Here is an 18,567-nt window from a genome sequence, read left to right on the forward strand (position 1 = left end):
GAGCAGCGCATCTATGATTTAGGTGGAAATATATTGAACAATGAGAATCGTGTAAAACAGCTTGGTATCTTTTAAGCTACTTTAAATTTAGTTTTTGACAGTCCCTTTATCTCATCTCTACATTCCTTAGTGAATCGCGTCATCCCGATATGTCGGACCACATCCACCTCACTACCCCGCAGTCCCACTGCGCCGCCTAAAAATCGGCTCCTAATCTCCTCCGTACAATTGCCGTTGTCCGGAGTGGCGCAAATATCATCAGATCAGGGGCTTCGAGCATGACTGTGCTACCTAACACCACGTCAAAATCTGAACGAGCCAAATCGTGGTCCATTCTCTCTGGGACCTGCAGTGCCTCGGGCACCCTGAATGACCATCTCCTAAATGCCACCACGTAGGGATTTCCTGGGTGAGCTGAACACAGTTATTTTGTTTCGAGAGTGAAGTCTATACAACAGGAGGTGGCGCGGAAAACAGTCCTGCGACCCGATAGAATAAGTCCTCGATAGGCGGCATAGCAAATGCTGGAGCTGCGTCGAATATTTCTGTCAGGCGCTGAGGTGCGATGACAGCTGCGTCCATATCGTCGTCAATATCGTCGTCGACGATGTCCATAGCATCAGGCTCTTCATCGTCACTGCCCTCCCCATCCAGGCCGTCAACGATCAGTGCTGTTTCCGTGCTCCCGTTCGGCTTAGTCGTAGACTCGTCATTGAGATGCAAGTCGGCCAAAGGTTGTGCCAGGGGCAGAGAGTTGGTCTCTTCACCTAAAGACGTGATCTGAGCTGCCGAGTCTAGGAGAATGAATCCAGGAGAACCAGCGGCTGGAAGAAGACTCGTGATCAGATGAGGGAAACTCTTGGAGAACTCCGGGTCACCATGCTCTAGATCGAAGACGGCTACTTCCGACATTGCTCCTTTCCTCAGCTTTCCCTGGCTCTTGTGCAAGGCTGGTATTGCCACAGCAAATCTCTTTGAGCTGGCGTCAATCGCCAAGTGTGTCATCTGGGAGACAGGCCCGGGAACACCCATGAGGTGTACTCCATAGCGTAATTCATCTGCAACCACATCGTAGACGGTGAGATCATCAGACAACATGATAAGGCATGAGCCGAGTATCCGCATGTCTCGAACGGCGCCCTGAAACATGTCGTGCAAAGTGCTTCGTATCTCGCCAGAGTCAGCGTCAATAATGTAGACGACTGCTTCGTTGTAATGGCCATACGCAACAAAGATAATAGAGCCATCTTCCGAGAAAGTCACGGCTCCACTTCGCGCATATGTAGCTCTACCATCGAGCGGCTGCAGTTCGTCTTGCGCTTTAGTACTCTCGCCAATAGATATGGCTCGCTCGCACGACCAGGTGCTCAGAACCTCGCCACGGTTTCCTGTCATGGACAGGCCATCGCGCTGCCGAGATCTTGGCGACCACAACCGTACCATGCCATCATTACCAATGCTAGCGAACCTAGGGGACACTGGATCTGCAGCAAGAGCAAAAACATCTTCCGCAATATGGGTAAAATGAGGACCGTTGATCCTTGTTGATAGCTCAAGTGACTTCCCATCTGCGGCTCTGGCCCAAAATTTGAGGTAGGTCTCCCGCCTCTCGCGGCATAGGTCCTCCTTAGTGATAGAGGAATTATCAGCAAGGGCGCCAATATCTCGCGGCTGAGGCTCCCATTCATCGACAGTCGCAAGCCACTTTCCGTCAACTGAGAATGCTATTTGAGTTACCCGTGGTTCAATGATAGGAATTCCACTTGAGGTGTAAGTTTCATCAGCAGCATTGGTCCGCGTCAAAGGGTCCTTCGATATGCTCTGGAACGATTCAAGGTCGAAGGTTTGCAGCATAGGTACCGCTGGGAAAGCTCCAGAAAAGCTGGCCTGCTGGCCATTTCCAACACAGACCAGCAGTTGAGATGGGTCTCTGGGGTCGATGGCTGCTGGGCATGGTGTATTGATTTCCTCAATGGGTTCCCAGGCTCTCCGCACCATGAAGTCCTTCGACTTCATATCTCCAAATACTAGAGACTGGATCCCAGAAACATAGGCAGTCGGCTTCATCTCGGCCGTAGACAGTACCATGGTTGAGTTGTCATCCAAGTGTACTGCGTAGGATGACCCACGCGGCGATACCACAATGTTTTCGATACACGCCGAGAGGTGAGGCAAGAAGTCGCACTTTCCAGTGTCCATTTGCCAGAGAACGAGGACAGCCTCGGAGCCACCTGAAATGAGATAATTACCTATTGGGTGTTAGTCGAAGAAATTCACCAAGTTGCCCATACTTCCTCACCATCTTCAGACCACGCTACGCTGTGAACCGCCCTCCTGTGCCAGTGGTATTTTCTCGGCTGTATTGAGCTGTTTCCGCTGAGGGAGCCTTCAACACTCTGAAGTCGAGCCAGCAAATCAGCGTAGACAAATATAGCACCACGAGCACATCCAACAGCAACGTCCAGCACTGGCCCTGTTGCCTCGATCATTTGCTTCCTCTTCGGCTGCTGCTTGCGTGAGTGATGCTGTCTCACACTCACGCAGGAGATTTGATCGCCTGACTCAAAGGAAAAGAAGTCATATTCGAGATCTTCGAGGGTTCGGTGTTCTTTTGACTTTAAGGATCCCACTAGGATTGTGCTGAAAACAACGGATATCAAGGCCCTCCCACCATCAGTCGATTTGATTAAAGTCAAATTACCCTGGTGAGTCTGCAACTCTTTACTGATGGGTCCATCTGGGGAAGTAAGATCATAAGCTACAATTTGCGACGAGGCAGTGCTAGCCTTTTCTGTGACGAGTATAATGTCGCGAGCTTCTTTGCCAAAGCGTACATCGATGACCGTCATGTCGAATGCTTCCTGAGATCTTATCTGAAAGTACTCGCTTGTTCCGTCACCATTGGTCCAGTCTATACGCCAAATGCGGCCATCAGAACATAAGACCCATACGATGTTCGGCGACACCCGAGAAATCACAGAATTTATGATATAGGAATGAGGCGACATGGACGCAATGCTGTTGTAGACGGGTACGTTGATTCGGCGGTCGAGAAGAGAGTCGCTTGTCGAATAAACTTGGATAGAAGTATTATAAGTGAGCAAAATGTACCTGCATGAGTTAGCAACGGCTTGCAATCAAAGGCGAACCCACGTACTCTTCATTCGCAGTGAATATGGGGTCGATATCTAACATCCTTCCGCCCATGGGCGCCGAGAGCTTCCATGCCCGCTTGCTTCGACCTCTTTTCGATTTCTTCTTCTTTGACAGTCGAGTTGCAGATTGTGATATCTTGTCATCTTGATGCGGCTGCATACTCAGATCTGAGGTACCGTTTCCTGTCATCGCCTCCGCAACACTTTCTGAACGCTCCTCCTCTACCACCGGGTGCCTGCGCTTCCTTTTCGGCGTAGCAACATCTTGGTCGTTTGGATCTCTTTTTCGTTTCTCTGCCAGGCGCTCAGCACGCTGTCTGGACTGCGAGGAAGACGCCATTTTGTGTATAGGTGGCGACTCGATCCTCGGGGACTCGCAATTGCTGCAATCCGCTTGACCGGCTACCAAGAAGCTCTCTCAGTAAAAGCGACCTTCACTGGAGAAAAAAAAGTTCAATTTTGGAGAGCGGTCACACTAGCGACTCGATAAGCTGCGATAAGGATGGTGGGGGTCGGGACCTGGCATTGTTCCGCCGCCGAACAAATTTCTGGATGGCGATTAACTAAACTAGGACAGGCTCGCGACTTCTACGCACTCAGAACAAAGAGGCGTTGTTCGTCTTCATCCACCACCACCAATAACTAGTTGCGGATCATACGGTGTCGGCCATCACACTGCAGTCATCTATCAAAACGGCCGCTATAACAGCAAGTCACAATGATTATTCCGATTCGGTGCTTCTCTTGCGGGAAGGTGCGTGGCATGCCTTGAGGGAGAAGTTTGCGACAGAGGCTGATCTTGATTTCTAGGTGACGGGCGACATGTGGGAGCGCTACCTGAAGCTTCTCGATGATGGCGTCTCCGACGGGTAGGGATCTTTCTGTCAGACAGAGCGATGATGGGATAGGTGGGACTAACCAAGCTGTCACAGTGATGCTATGGACCAGCTTGGATGCAAGCGCTACTGCTGCCGCCGTATGATAATGACACATGTCGACCTGATCGAAAAGCTCCTCAAGTACGTCACTCGCCCAGCTCATATGTCATGCGAATACGAAGTGCGAACAGGCATGCTAATCCCATCCAACAGGTATACCCCCGATGGACGAGATGTCAAGAAGACCAACCTCCACGCCGACCATCTGCAGGGCTAGGCGCCTCCTGTCAATAACGATAATGCATTTTCTGGGCGTCAGGGTTAATTTTGTTGGCCACACAAGCCATAGAATGGGATTGCGGCAAGGCGTTACTCTTGGACAGAGGAAGATCAAAAGAAATCATTGTGCACAACATTTGGAGGAAGAGCAATTATGCCTAATGGCCGGGTCTCCAAGCGAGCTACGCCATGGCTTTGGCCGCTTGGCTGTCCGATCTCGTAGCAGTGCCTGGGTCGACAAGATGGCCGTTGTGGCTGGCCTCGTATGGTCTACCGCGCTTAATCTGCAGGAGGCTCTTTTGAACGGAGCCAACGACAGGATGATATTGGTCATGTGAATGGCGCCAGGGCCTTGAACAGAGGGTTCCAGAAGACGACATGGATCCTCTTCCTGGGAAGCCACACCGGTGGGGGTTCCTGGTAGTTTCCCGAGAATACAGCAAACAATTTCCTCCCATTTGGTTCCCAACAAGCTTTTCCTGTGTGTTATTGTGCGTTACGGCGCTATGAATCGTGACTTCTCGCGGTCATCATCAAGGCGTCAGGCTAATGACTTAGTGTATCGATGCCTTGGAGAGATTACGACCGCACAATAGGATTCGGCGCATGTCTGAGATCCTAGTCAAAGTATCGGACGACGCCCAAGAGAGTGAAGCCGAATGCACAATTTCGAACCGCGATGGGGGAGCAATCCTTGGTAATCTTCCTCGTGGCTGCCTTGCTTAGACATGGATCTTAGAGTGGTACTAAGCGCGAACATGCTCGGGGATCATTATGGTCCCCGTAGCATTGTTGGTTGACTTTCAATTACAGCATAAAACATCGAAACCAACAGTTTCACTATCGGTGACCGCTAATTTCCATTGTATCTGTTCATGTAGCTTTTCGTGGAGCAATATCCCGACGTCTACCGCGGTGGCTGCTGTCGGCGAAGATAGTTCAATCAATCAACTGTCCTGCTTACAGCTCCCGGCGCCTAAGTTGCAGCCAACAACACCATTGTTGAGACGAAGGATCAGCGCTGCGTTGATGGACCTGGAAACGCAATCAGGAAACACGTTTCCGAGTGCCTGATAGCCGGGGTTTCAACTCGTGGCATTCTCGTCATGCACCATCTCGTGGCTGCGTCTGCGTTAATTCCTACGACTCCCAGTACCAACAGGCCACGGCCGTATGGCTGAAAAGGGAATTGTCCGAAGGACAATAATTCATTCTTCAAGGATCGCCATTACAAGTCTCCTTCACGTCCTGCAGCACAATCGACTACTGCGCATGCTCTTTTCCAAAGCAGGCATTGCTCGGCATGACGATTTTACTCGTATTCTGGAGGAGGGCAAGGAGATCAATCCTAGTTTCGGGATAACTCTCCTGACATAAACGGCACCGACGGACCGTGAACTAAACCGATAACGTAGCTTGCGCATACTCACAAAGGCATGCTTGCATGCAGTAAGCAAGGGACAAAGCAACAGCGCGAAGTAGTTCGAGTGACCGTCCCATGCGGCCGGGCAGCCCAGCGTTCGCACTTTGTGCCTCGCTGAGCCTCAAAACCCCGCTCCTTGGGGTGTCTGACGAGTGTGATGGCCCGGAAGCTCCCCGGCACCTAGAGGGTTTTCTCGGCCGTGGCAATTGGCAATGCCGACTGCCAGCGCAGAGAAGCCAGATCCAAATGTCCTTGCTGATCTGGGAAGCAATTCTCGTAGGGCGGCCAAAGAGATCGCGAAACGGGCATCAGTCGTTGCACAGGTGTCAGAAGCTGGGACGTGGGTGTGTTTGGTGAGGGCCTCTTCTGAACGTTAACTCGTCCCCCGCCTTGGTGCTAAGAGACAGGGGTGAGGCTGGGAGGTTAGGTTGACCCACCGAGCAACTGGGAAGAACAAGAAGCCAGCCAGGGTACGCCATAACAGCCCACGAGTTTGCTCCGCTGGCCCCCGCTCTCGCGTTTTAGGTCTTTTATCTTTCTATGAAGTTGGCACTCTCGCCATGCCTGGCTGTTTGTCTCTCTGCTTTACGTAAATCAACAAGCTTGCGCCTGTTTTCGGTGGGCGCCGGCAAGAACACCAACAACGCAAGCGTAACGAACATCGGGTCGAACATGGGTGGTTGAACATGATCCAACTGTGGCCGTCGCAGTGGGCCTGTCTCAGCCAGAACCCCGAAGCTAAAGCTAATAAAAGACGCGGGACCCAGATCATCGGGAAACACCATGGGCTCGGCGAGGGACGATCTCTGATAGGAGGAGACACGCATCTAGCACACGCTTGAGTGACTTACCAGCACTACTTACCCATTAGGCCATAGTACGGGATGGCACTGACAGCCCCCGGAAGCTGTGATAAGTCCCAAGGCCCTCTGTGCTGGGAACATAGCTTTGGTACATCACACCGTGCCTCTCGGAGTGATATGCGGCATCTGTTGGGTTGGCCCAGGGAGCGATTTGGGGGAGGGCCTTCATTCCATCAAGAAGCCGGCTACAACGGCTACCGTTCGTCTCCTTATTATCCCAGCTTCCCACGACTGAGGTATACCCACCTATCAGGAATGGCCGAGATCTATGGTGTCCTCGTTGCCGCATTCACATAGCGCAAGCGGGCGCTGGTTGACAAGAAGCATCTGCGTGAGGTATCCTCTTCCAGGAATTATCCCCATCTGTCCACGGATATTGGGCTCTTCATCTATGACTTTCCTGTCTGGTTTCTCCCGTATATCGAAAGCATAAAGCCAATTGGTTCGAACTTGCCAACGGCACACAAGCAGCGGGCAGAGCCGTACTACCGCCCCGTGTTACCGTTCCAAATATGACTTGTCTTGTCTCAGTCCCGCTGCCGTACATGTACAATTTGTTGTTGGTGCCTACGCTGGCGAAGCGAAGTACTCAATCGAGTAGGGTATAGACTGTTGTTCCTCTTCTTCTTTTCTCTCCTCCCGTCCTCTTCCTTGCAACAACCGAAGACCATGCCCAAGTCCTTGACCACGGCCGGGAGACCATCTTCTTCCTGCCCAGCCGGCTGGGAAATGGGCTCCGAACAGGGTCTGGTCAACAAGAGCAAGCCTGGCCCATTGGCCGATCACCCATGCTCCTGACATGGTGCAGGGGTGTGTGCAGACATGGGGCCGCTGTGACTTGCTGGATGAAGCGAGCCACGCATGGAAAACGCAGCAATCCACACCTTTTAAGCGCCGAAGCCTGTCAGTTTCATGCAACCCAGCAGTCGAAGTTCTGCCCCCCATCGACCGAAACGGGCCTTTGCGGCCTTCCTACTGGTCAGAGGCACAGAGGAGCAGGCCAAGAGAGCAAAGACGCGCATCTGCATGCCTCAGTGGCTCTCTCCTGTAGTGTGAGTGAGGATGCAGTCGCAGTGGCACTCTTCCTCTCTGCCTGTCCGAACACGCTGATTCTCGGCAGAGGCTTCGGCCAGGTGGGAGCCTCGTCGACTTCGGATAGAGAACTGCCTGACACACTCGATCTCTCTCTTCTCACGAACCGTGCAGTCCATACGTCCTCCATGGTACTTCACCTGACGCCACTTTTCTGTCTTTATCACGCAGTGCAACTGGAAGTCATTCAGTACTGCACCATCGCATTCTCCGTGACGACCAAAACCCGTCCCAGTGATCCTTCAACTGATCGTCATACTCCTCAAAGGATCCCACTAGACCACAACTCTTCCGCCCAGTCTACCTGCAGCAATTAGCTCAGCAGCGACTTGTGCCAGTCGTATCAAGGGTTGTAGTGACCCTGTAGACTGAAGAGTACATCCTGTACCTCTCTCTGGCCAGGCAGCTTGGCAGGCCCGCCGCATGTCTGCAATAGCCTGGGTGGAGCTCTGCGACTGTCTGCCACATTTCCGTTTCGCTGATTGAGTCTCAGGCGTTACCTGTCCTGTCCTGTGAACCACAACCAATACCACTCCCCTTCTCGAGCAAATCATTCCTCTCCCAGCAGCCGAGGGATCCTGGTTCAATGCCCCCATACCGCTTTGTGCGATAGACGCAGCTTCATCCAGATCTCATCCCCGACTCTTCTTTTTCCCTTCCCTCCCCGACTCTCATTGACTTGCATGTTGGCTCCAACACCGCGCACCACCATCCGTCACCAAAGACCCGTCGCAGGTGCAACCTCCGAATCCCTCGAGCGAGGAGCAGCCTAGTGCGCATCTGCTGTGCCTCGTTGCCCATTCAAGTGGGTAATAAGACTACAAAGAAGCTCCCACCTACCCCTCCTGGCGCTTCTGGTTTCTTTCGAGGTCTCTGTGAGGTGAGCGAGGAGGCTTCTTATCAACAGAGGCGCAGCTCCCCCAGATCAATCTACCTGCTGGCCAACCCCTCAGCGACCGACTGCGAGCTTAATCCTATCGCGCCCAACAACTACCAGCTGGGGAGACTATCCGCCGCTGCCCTCCTTCACGACCACGCGAGGCTTCTATATGAGGATCTATGCTATTCTCCTTACCGCGCTTCGAGGCGAACTGCTGCGCGTGTCGATCCAACAAACGTTGACGCTGGGGCGCCACCTCCATTCACCGCGCGAGAGCTTGGTCGCATCCGACCAGCATGGCCCTCGAAGCCCCATTGAGGTCATCCACCGGAAGTATAATGTCTGCATTCTCCCCTCATAATCCGGACCTAGGAGCGTCCTCGCCCGAGTCTCCTGGTCACTCCCGCTTCATGTCCCTGTACGCTCTTCTCTCTTCAGTCACATCGTTTCTTAGACTTACACTTCCCCGCCAGGTCGTCCGCCAGCTCTGTGGACTCTCAGTCCCTGCGGCCCAATTCCTACCTCAGGTCACAGTCTGCTCATCTCCTCATGAGTCCAACAAGCGACATAGTCGGCCCCTCGCCCGTCACATCAAATGGCACGGAAACGACCGAGATCGAGGATGAAGTGTCGTCTGAAGCTGGATATCCATCTGCCGCGAATCCACATGCGCAGCCACAGGTTAGACGACTTGTGACACATAAGCTATGATAGTCTGCTAACGCATTGCAGCTCATGATGTTGAAGACCAACATCTCGGATAACATTCGCCAGAGTAGTAGCGAAGAGGCAGTTTCTGTGATCCATGCTCCTGAGAGCTTCCACCAATGGGTTTGTGGCAATGATCGATCTTCCTAACTGTTGACTAACATTGCACGATGTAGGCATCCAGTGAACCACGGCCAAGTTCAACAATTCCTCCTGTTGACAAGCCCAGTGACATTATCAGCCCTCCTGATAGTGAGGCATCCACTAAGGTATGGTTTTTTATTCCATTCATTCTGGTGTCCATCATGTTCACGCAACACAGGTTAACCCCCAACCTCAGCCTACCCCGCCACCCATTTCTACAAACATCAAGCCTGCTCGATATTCACTTGACAATGCGACACCGCAGGCGCAAAATCTTCAAGATATATTCAGTGACACAGCTCGGCTGCGATCAAGCAGTGCAAGTAGTCTCGAGCGTAAGAACCATCCTCCCCTAATCCAGGCCAAGGCTAAACATCATTGCAGTGATACCTGAGATCCGCGAAGCAGAGACTGATGCCGATGGTGAAGGTGATGATCAAGATCAATTTGTGACCCCTGTGACAGAGGAAGAGTCCGAAGTCCGAGCATTACGGTCCGCTCTTGAGGAGTGCTGGACGCTATGCAACACCCTCGCCAATCTGAGCTCTATCCATCGAGAGAGGGTCTTCAACAGCTCCGGAACGCCTGATGCCCATGAGAAGGCGTGGAAAAGCTGTTGGAAACTATGCCAGAAACTCTACCATAGCCGCGACGAGCCTCATGAGTCTTTCAACGTGCGGACAAACCTCGACCTGTGCAGAGACTTCTGCCAGGCTTTGTTCGATGTCAGGCAGAGGCAAGACGACATCTCTGACTCTGTTCTCAGAGTCAGTTTCGAATTGAATAACCAGTATGTGTTATCCTCCAGTCCCATGGTGTTGGATTCCTACCCCTAACATCCGAATAGCCTATACAGCGCTCAAGATAGTCGGAACTTGCCAGAGGCGTTCCGCGAGAGGACGCTCGACTTCTATATTACCCTCTGCCACCGATTAATGAAACAGCGCAGCGAGCTTGCCGAGGAGACCGACTCTCTTCTTCGAGCATGTTGGTCCCTTGCCGAGATGCTGTTCAGCCTGAGACAGAACGCGCGAGATGGCAAGGCGCTAGATGAGGAGCTTCTTGGCTCCGCAGTCCAAGCTTGCTGGGAGCTTTGCGACATTTTTAGAGAAGGCTGGACACAGATCAGGCCTGACCGGGGCACCCCTCGCCCCAGTCAAGTAAGCTTCTTCAGCTATGGCCAGCCATCTGATGCTCGATCCGCGACGGGCAGCCGGGCTTCCATGCACTCCAAACGAGAAAGTTTGAAGAGTCTGCCAGAAGAGAAGCCCAGACGTAAGGCACCGCCGGTGCCAGAGACACCCGTGACCGAGTTTGAAGACACACCTATATCTCCTGAGAGCCAGAGCCCGCAGATGCCGAATATCCTGGTGCTGGGCACATCCCAAGAGAGTTCGCAACCCGCCTCCCGGGGCGGCCGATGGTCAAGCAGCGCGTCAAATTTATCGAGCTACTCGCAGAGCAGTGCGAAGACCAGCAGCACGGCCACGACAGCCACCGCTGGCGAAGATGTGAACATCACCCGCATCAAGACACTAATCTTGAAAGCGGCAATGAATATCGGATACAACCGTGATCTAACAACCGAAGGCGGCGGCAAGGCCGCCACCTCACTGCAGGCTTTCGTAAAGAGCCTACCAACGGGGTCTTTCGGGTCGCTCCCAGCGCACGCGACCCTTCTACAAAATTACAAGAATCTGGTCCTAGCGGATTCAGCCTTCAGGACCTCAGCGACGTTGCCTGCTCGAGGGAAGCGAGTCAATGCGACGGACGTGGCCAAGAGCGTGGGCTGGATGATGCTCCGATCTGGCCAATACGGCTTCCTAAGAGAACTGTTCAAGCTGGTCTTTGGATTCCCGCTTGAAGAGGCGGATAACAGGAAGAACGTGAGCATTGCTGTCTAGCTTGCTTGCACTTCCAGATCATACTACCCTCCGCGGACTGGCTTGAATTTATGCCAAGCTATCTCCAAAACAACCTAGCTTTGCGGTTGCACGATCTACGACGACATATTTTTCTCATGTTAATCCCCATACTTCGATATAAGCGAGGAGGTCTGAGTTGAAGATATCATATATCATTATTACTACTAGGAAGGGAAAAGGGAGGATACTACCATCGCTTCGTGCCCCTGAGAATCTGTTCATTTCACCAGCACTAGATACCCTGTTTGGATGGCTTGTCATGGCGCTGGGCTTTTTTTAACATCCCGGGGGAGGTAAACTGGGCTTGACACAAGCCGTGTTTTCGTTTGTGAAAAGAGCGCGAGAGAGAAGAGACGAAGAAGTTTATATATATCCCTTACTGAGGGAGATTCAACTCCAGCTTATCGACGGAGGTCTCTATACTGGGCATCACATCACATATAGCGGCTTAAATACAAAATCACATTTATGAGGGTCATGCATGTCAATACTTGGTAATTTACATAAAAATCATTAGTGTACTGCCTGAGTGTCCTTCCCTATGTACGAGACCTAGTGGCGGCCTATGCTTGATAGTAGGCCGGAAGTTCCTACGTCGCAGCGTGATGCCAGCCCTTGCTCAACCACGCATGTTGATGAATAGAATCCCTTGAGACCATCCGTGCCTTATTGCTCAATAATGTGCATAACCTCCTAGCTGCTGCGAGCCAGCAGGATCTGGAGATTGGTCCTAGGTCGAGGGACAAAATAGATACATGATGTAAACATCCTCGTGATGAAAAAGCGAATTCTGAGAGGAATGATGAAGAGTAAATAAGCAACTGAATTGTCTGCTTGATCCACAGTTTTCACGCTCGAACTTGAGCGTGCGAAACCATCAACAGACAGATCCTTTTCACGTCGTGTAATGCGACATGCTGCCCAGGTCTTCTTCCATTCACTTAATGGTGATCTGGCCGTGCATCCATCGCCTCGAGATAATCGTTCTCCGGATCTTGATCGTCGAGAAAGGAAGACATGAAGTCATCCGGTGAGCTCACTCCGCCGTTCAAGTCGTCGTGGAGAGTTCCGGAAACTCGGCGGCCATTAGAGGGACGCGTGAACCATCGGTCATCGGGCTGAGCAGTGGCGGCGTTTGCATACGCTCCTGAGAAGTGAACATCATAGGCGGCTGTCTGGCTGTGCAGCTGCGGGTCCACGTAACCAAAGACGGCCCCGTCATCCATGTTGCCGACTCCTTGACGGCCTCGGCGACCTGCCAAAGATTTAGTATTATGTTTGCAAACAATCTCACTTGGTTAACTTACGGATGTTGGGTCCCATAGGTCCCTCGTTCGGATCTCTAAACTCGCTGATAGGATGGGTGACTGCAACAGTAGGTACGAACGGATCTCTCTAAGTAGTTGTAATCCTGTTGGTGCCGTCAAAGGTATCGCGATTGTCGGTTACGAAAGGGACACTATTATCGTCATCTTGAGCAGCGTGATTTCCGGGAAGCTGACCAGTATCTAGATCTTTGTTAACTCGATGATCGTATCGCAGTCGCGGCATAAGCTTACTGAAGCCCGATCCATAGCCGGCAGAAGCCTGCTGCAAGCCCGCTGCGCCAGAGAAGAGAGACGGGCCCGGTGAATTAGTAATGAACCCAATCGGAGTGGTGAATCCAATGGAAGAGGAGGTGCTGTAGGGTAGGGTATCATGATTCGCGGATTGATAACGAAGCCCTCCAGAGTAGAACCGTTGTGTAGACGACTGATCGACACTGGCTCTCTCGTTGCGGCCCTGACGAAAGCGAGGGAGCGTCGTGAAGTCAGGACCATCTCCTTGGTCCTCTTGCTTGATACCTGGCATATCTGGCATCTTGGCGAAGGGGTTTTGCATGCTGAGACCAGAGCTGCCTGTCTTCGGCGTCGCCCACGGGTTCGGCGTGCCATTCTTTGGAGTGACAGGAGCCGCGACAGCCCGCCGGTTAGTAGCCGAGCGCCGGGGCCTTGGGGTTTGCTCCAGAACGTCCTCTTCAAGATCATCGTCCTCGTTACCTGTGGGTAGACCCGAAGGAGCCAGGCCACCTCCGGCAGGCGGGCGCGGACCCCGGTGCATCGTCGCCTCATCCCAAGCCGGGACGTCGGGGAGGGGCCTATGGGTCAATAAACATGGAGCAAGCTTATCGAGTGAATCTAAATGACATACCAGAACTCTGGGGTGTTCCAGTACTTTCCCTTGATGTACTTGATCTGATTGGCACCAAAGTTCTCTTCCGTCCATTGCGTGCCCCCGCGAACAGCATTCAGGGGGTTGAAGTGCTCGATGAAGTATGAGGGAATCTGACTCGCCGGCCAGCCCTTGTCGATTCGGGCGACGACGTATTCGATCTCGTCGAGCCAGTACTTACGGAACCCAACCATCTTGCCACAAGTGATGTGCAAGTGATTCGGGAAGGGTGCTTGTGTCTGCGGAGTCTATGCTGTCGAGGTGCGATGAAGAATCTCCTCATGCAACGAAGGAAAACCGATCGACACGTTCGCAGAGAAGTGACACGATGTGATGACTGCGGGTAGGATAAACTGAGAGTAGATCAAAGACACGTGAAGCTCGAGATTCCAGGTCTCCTGTCGATTAGAAGAAGGATCACGAGTGAGAAAAACTCAGTCGAGTGATGGTTGTCCTACGGCGGAGCACCTGGCTTTGGGTTAAAGAGAAACTGTCGAACGGTGGCTTGACTGGAGATATGGTTATTGCCAGGTAGGACTCGGCGTCCAAAAGAATTTGATGATCTCAAATTTATTTGGAAGGATAAAGAGGGCAATAATTTATTGGGCAAAGGTGTTGAGTAAAAAAAGGGTGGTCATGCTCGACATTCCCGTGCAGCCCAGGACGACAGAGAAGAGACTTACGAAGCCTATGTATCTTGTGGTAGAATATGAATTTCAATCTCAAGTGCGGGTAGGGTATTCTCGACAGAGCCCTCAAAGAAAGATCTAGGAGAACAAATGTTCGTCATGGACAGCCAAGAGTTGTGTTGAAGGCCTGTGTGAAGGCTTTCTACAGCCGATGGAACAAGGTCGAGGACTCAATAAGGCATCGAGATGATATGTGTGGGATTCTTTCAACATATATGAGCTTCTACAATACTCGTTCTCTGACACTCGTATGTATTAGATAGCCAGATGCAGTGAATGTTGTCTGTGTAAATCGCAAACATGATAGATATTGCTAGTGGTTGAAAGACAGTCATCATCATTGTCATGTATCCTATTATTAGTCTCAACAAGGTGAAGAGTAATCGAGACGCTTATAGCGTATACGTAACGGTGAATGCGGCAAACATGGTTATTCTGATCCCTTCCGTATTTATGAAACGAGACGCCTAGGACAGTTTCGTAGAGTATGAGCAAGCTGCACATGCTAAATATACACAATGAAGCACTGAATACTGGTTACTATTATAAGAGAACAATAGTTTTCAGAATGTTCTGTGTATATTACTGATGCTATTTAGTGGCTCATATTAAGACTGAAGTATAAAAAAATGAAAGCAAAGAATGAATGTTCTAGCAGGCGTATACCTCTATCTGAAACGTCTAATCAGTGTCTAATCTCGATCTACTTCTATCTCTAATCTACGGTGTTATCTAGTCTTTCTATACGGTCTAATGAAAGCTATTCAACGTCAATATGCACAAGGTTTTCCGTCTTATGACTTCTGAGACGAACTGTCTCTCCCAAATATACCTAGCCAGCATTTAACTTGCTCCTCTTCATCGCCATTTCCCCAGTCGTCCTGTCCAAATTCTAGGCTTTCTTCCAGGCAGAGGAGCGAAGGACTTTTGGCTGCCATCACGTTGCGGAACGCCGAAAGAAGCCCGACGGTGATATCATCACGTTGCGGAACCATGACTAGGGCACGTGCATCGGAATCTGCGCTGAGATAGTCATCTATGGCGCCGGCCAAAAGCTCAGGATGATCGTCATCGTAAAGCGCATCGGCAACGAGAACGATCTGGGGAGAAATTTAAGCATAGAATACAAACCGTGCTAATGTTAGCCACGTACCTTGAACTGTCGTTTCTTATCAAATAGTCGAGCATCGATCTCTTCTGTATCATCCTCGTCTCCTCCCCAGGTCAGAGCCCCAGCATCAAGGCTCCCACCAAGAGACTTCACGACCGCTCGATTCTGGTCTACGTTGTGTTGTAGGTTGGGCATAATAGCCGGAAGGTCGCTGAGGATAACATCTGTTTTCCAGATCGCGGCGGCTGCCAAGCCTAAAAGTCCTGTCCCTGACCCCAATTCAAGAACAGGTCCATTCGGTCGCTCACCCGATGCGGGCAACAAGTGTGAAAGCGGTGTCTGTCCGATTTTGTGTAGCATCTGTGCTAGTAGGTACGACGATCCCCATGTTTTCAAACCCAGGCTGTCTCCAGTCAAAGGTGGCTCCCTGACGATGAGGTCGAATGACTTGTAGCCTTCCCCTTGAAACGGCCACCGGCGAGTGATCTCTCCCATCGCTGTTCAAGTGTTAGAACAGTAAAGCAAACGGTGTTTAGGCACTCACCTGCCCGACCACACCGTTCTGACAGTCGTCGACTAGCCTCATTCCACAGTTCCTCCCTCTGATCCTCATCTTCGATCCAGAGGAGATCACTCTTGATGATATTTGAAAGATATCCCGCGATCTCTCGACGGTGATTCACAGTGGTGTCCTGCTCGTGCTGGATCTCAGCTCGGGAGATTTTGAGATTCCAAACAGGTGGGTCTACATGAAGCTTGTTGAGCGCTTCAAGGAGATCCTCAAAAGCAGGCTTCTGCCATGGTTGAGGCAAGTCGTGCGCTGAGATCGACATCGCTGCAAAACGCTTTCGGACCAAAGAAAATGACTCTAGGAAAATCTAATATAAAAGAAAAGGCCGACAATGGGGAAGAGAGATGCACTACCGACGGAGGCAGATCTTCATAGCGATAGGAGTCATAATGAGTTGTGCTAGCAACGACATAACGAGATATCCAGATGACATTCAAAGTGAAGAGTTTCTGAGTAAGATGCCAAACTCACTGTCGTTTTAAAGCCGATAAGTATGGCTCGTCTTATCGGACGTCGAATTTGGCGGTCTGGCCGCCATTTTTACTTATCGTGGGTCCCTGAAATTTTTGGTGCATGAGTCGAGAACAATCGAGTGATGGCGGCGGCCCCACGTGTCAGGGGCTATGGCGAATTTATCCCGTTTCGGTAGTCGAGGGAGTCAGAGAGTTATATGATTGGCTGAAGTCGACTGTTACACAATGGCCAGATGAGCCTCCCACCTCATTCATGACTCCCCTCAAATGTGATTATCCTCGATTTCAATGGATGTAGTCTTTCATAGTCATAGGGCCGGGGTGGCTTGCTTGAAAGCAGGGAATTGATCAACTCAGAAGAGGGCATATATCACTCACATATTTGCAAATCATTCATCCTTGCTTCTAGAGCAGTCACTCGCTCCATTCACTCTATGGAGATTTGGGTATTAATTCTGGCAATACTCAAGCAGTCTCTGCCATCTCTATTAGCAAATGTTGTATGGTTCTTCCATGCCATTTGTCCCAGCGACTTTGCATCAGCTCCCGTAAGTTAGTCCATTGCCTTCTCCCCATCTTGTTTTGCAATTTTCCTTATGTTTCTCATTGCTTTTCGTCACCTTCTCCGAAATGATTTAGCATGACGAGGTGTCATGCCTTCGTAATGTTGCCTGAGCTCTGGGGCCGCTTACTAGTTGCTGGTCCAACCACTCTGCTGAGGCACATCGCCATCGTTGTCCTGCTGATTGGTCGTGCTCATTCCTCCATTGTCCTGATTCGTGTTACCATAGTCACCATAGTTGTCATTGTGGCCACGATCGCCATTGTTGTCGTTGCCCTCTCGATGAGCAGGCTTCTTGCCGACGGGCTCGCTCTGCAGGACCCGGATCGCCGCGTTGATCTCGTCGAGCAGATCATCGATCGCCAGCTCGGTGAGCGCCCACTTGGCAAGCTTTGTAATATCGCCCGAGATGACGCGCAGCTTATTGACCTTGCGGAGGTTGCGCTCGTAAGCAAGCTGCGCGGCGGCGTCTCGGTCCAGGGCGTTGCTCACGCCCGCGACCATGCTCGCCTCCTCGATCGTCTGGCTGATCTTGGCCGCCGCGGTGACGAACTTGTTCTTCTCGCGTGTGTTCTCGAACTTCTTCTGCAAGAGGTCCTTCCAGAGCATTTCCATGGAAGACACGCTGGCGATCCCGTCAAGATGCTGAGTCATGTTGGTGTAGGCTGTCTTGTACGAGGCATAGAAGGTATGGCTATCCTTCAAATGAGCCTCCAGCTCCTTGAAGACGAACTCCATGGGGACAAGTCTTGGGTGACGACTGTATCGCGGGGCTGTGACAAGAGTTGCCGGGGCGACTGAATCTTTCCGAGGAGCAGTGTCGTCATCCAGCCAGCTGCGTCCCTGGGTTGTTGCCTTGTTTCGGGAAGACTGAGGGCGGTTTCTGTTGCTGTTGCTGCCTCGCGAGTCTGGGAGATGCTGCTCCGCAAACTCTCGCGGGAGAACGTCGTCGTGGTAGGGCGTGCGAAGGTTTCGGGAATCTCCCTGGTCATACACCACGAAGGGAATCCCAAGATGGCGGAAATCCATTTTGCACCAGGCGGGAGGGAGAAGGATAGAAATTCCCGGCAACTGATGGGAGCAGGTCTGGAGAACTGTTGATATGGGGGATAGATGTCAAAGATGCTTTAAAGGACTTGTCTTCTTTTAGAGCGACAACAGGAGATGGCCTGAGGTTAAGGAGAGGGGTATATGCTTTGCCAGATAGTCAATGTAAGGCTTTAAGGAAACTAGACTGGCTGGTCTTGGGGTGTGAGCACGTCGTTTGTTGCTATTGTGTGGATAATTTCGTCCAGTCTCTGAATAATTTGCTTCTAGGTTGAGCCAGGAAGCAACAGCTATGGGCTTGACCTGCCTACTTGAACTCCTAAGTCCTTATTTACGATGTGCTTTCTAGTTAAGCTCTTAGACAGCTACTCTTTGTAAAGTATCCTCTATTTTGAGGCTGCTCTTTATTCAAGCGGAGTTATGATAACATCGGACACTCAGACGTCTTGATCCGGAGCAGATCTGTTTGTCTATAGCTTTGCCAGCCAACCGTGACAAACAATGCACACATTTGGCAATATTTACGGCTTCTCTACTAAACTCAACAAGCGGCATC

The 18,567-nt window shown here is 51.4% G+C and overlaps 5 protein-coding genes across 5 annotated transcripts; 2 read left to right on the top strand and 3 right to left on the bottom strand.

Moving 5' to 3' along the window:
* Window positions 1-447: 447 nt before the first annotated feature.
* UCRPA7_5941 (putative wd repeat-containing protein) lies at window positions 448-2,088 on the bottom strand (the record flags this gene model as incomplete). The annotated part of the gene is made up of 1 exon (XM_007918484.1): window positions 448-2,088. The coding sequence occupies one exon, from the start codon at window positions 2,086-2,088 to the stop codon at window positions 448-450; it is 1,641 nt and encodes a 546-aa protein (XP_007916675.1).
* A 1,785-nt stretch (window positions 2,089-3,873) lies between these two features.
* On the top strand, window positions 3,874-4,310 carry UCRPA7_5942 (putative dna-directed rna polymerases i ii iii subunit 10 protein; the record flags this gene model as incomplete). Its single annotated transcript, XM_007918485.1, has 4 exons — window positions 3,874-3,909; window positions 3,966-4,024; window positions 4,088-4,174; window positions 4,247-4,310. 4 exons carry the CDS (start codon window positions 3,874-3,876, stop codon window positions 4,308-4,310), a joined length of 246 nt encoding a protein of 81 aa, XP_007916676.1.
* Window positions 4,311-9,119: 4,809 nt separating this feature from the next.
* UCRPA7_5943 (hypothetical protein) lies at window positions 9,120-11,326 on the top strand (the record flags this gene model as incomplete). The annotated part of the gene is made up of 6 exons (XM_007918486.1): window positions 9,120-9,251; window positions 9,303-9,401; window positions 9,455-9,547; window positions 9,619-9,757; window positions 9,807-10,212; window positions 10,270-11,326. 6 exons carry the CDS (start codon window positions 9,120-9,122, stop codon window positions 11,324-11,326), a joined length of 1,926 nt encoding a protein of 641 aa, XP_007916677.1.
* Window positions 11,327-12,288: 962 nt separating this feature from the next.
* UCRPA7_5944 (hypothetical protein) lies at window positions 12,289-13,752 on the bottom strand (the record flags this gene model as incomplete). Its single annotated transcript, XM_007918487.1, has 4 exons — window positions 12,289-12,602; window positions 12,655-12,714; window positions 12,850-13,484; window positions 13,538-13,752. 4 exons carry the CDS (start codon window positions 13,750-13,752, stop codon window positions 12,289-12,291), a joined length of 1,224 nt encoding a protein of 407 aa, XP_007916678.1.
* A 3,341-nt stretch (window positions 13,753-17,093) lies between these two features.
* On the bottom strand, window positions 17,094-17,993 carry UCRPA7_5945 (hypothetical protein; the record flags this gene model as incomplete). The annotated part of the gene is made up of 1 exon (XM_007918488.1): window positions 17,094-17,993. One exon carries the CDS (start codon window positions 17,991-17,993, stop codon window positions 17,094-17,096), a length of 900 nt encoding a protein of 299 aa, XP_007916679.1.
* Between the last annotated feature and the right edge of the window lie 574 nt (window positions 17,994-18,567).

This window comes from Phaeoacremonium minimum (genome assembly GCF_000392275.1).
Source record: "Phaeoacremonium minimum UCRPA7 unplaced genomic scaffold PA7_03_scaffold_442, whole genome shotgun sequence".
Classification (NCBI taxonomy): Eukaryota; Fungi; Ascomycota; class Sordariomycetes; order Togniniales; family Togniniaceae; genus Phaeoacremonium; species Phaeoacremonium minimum.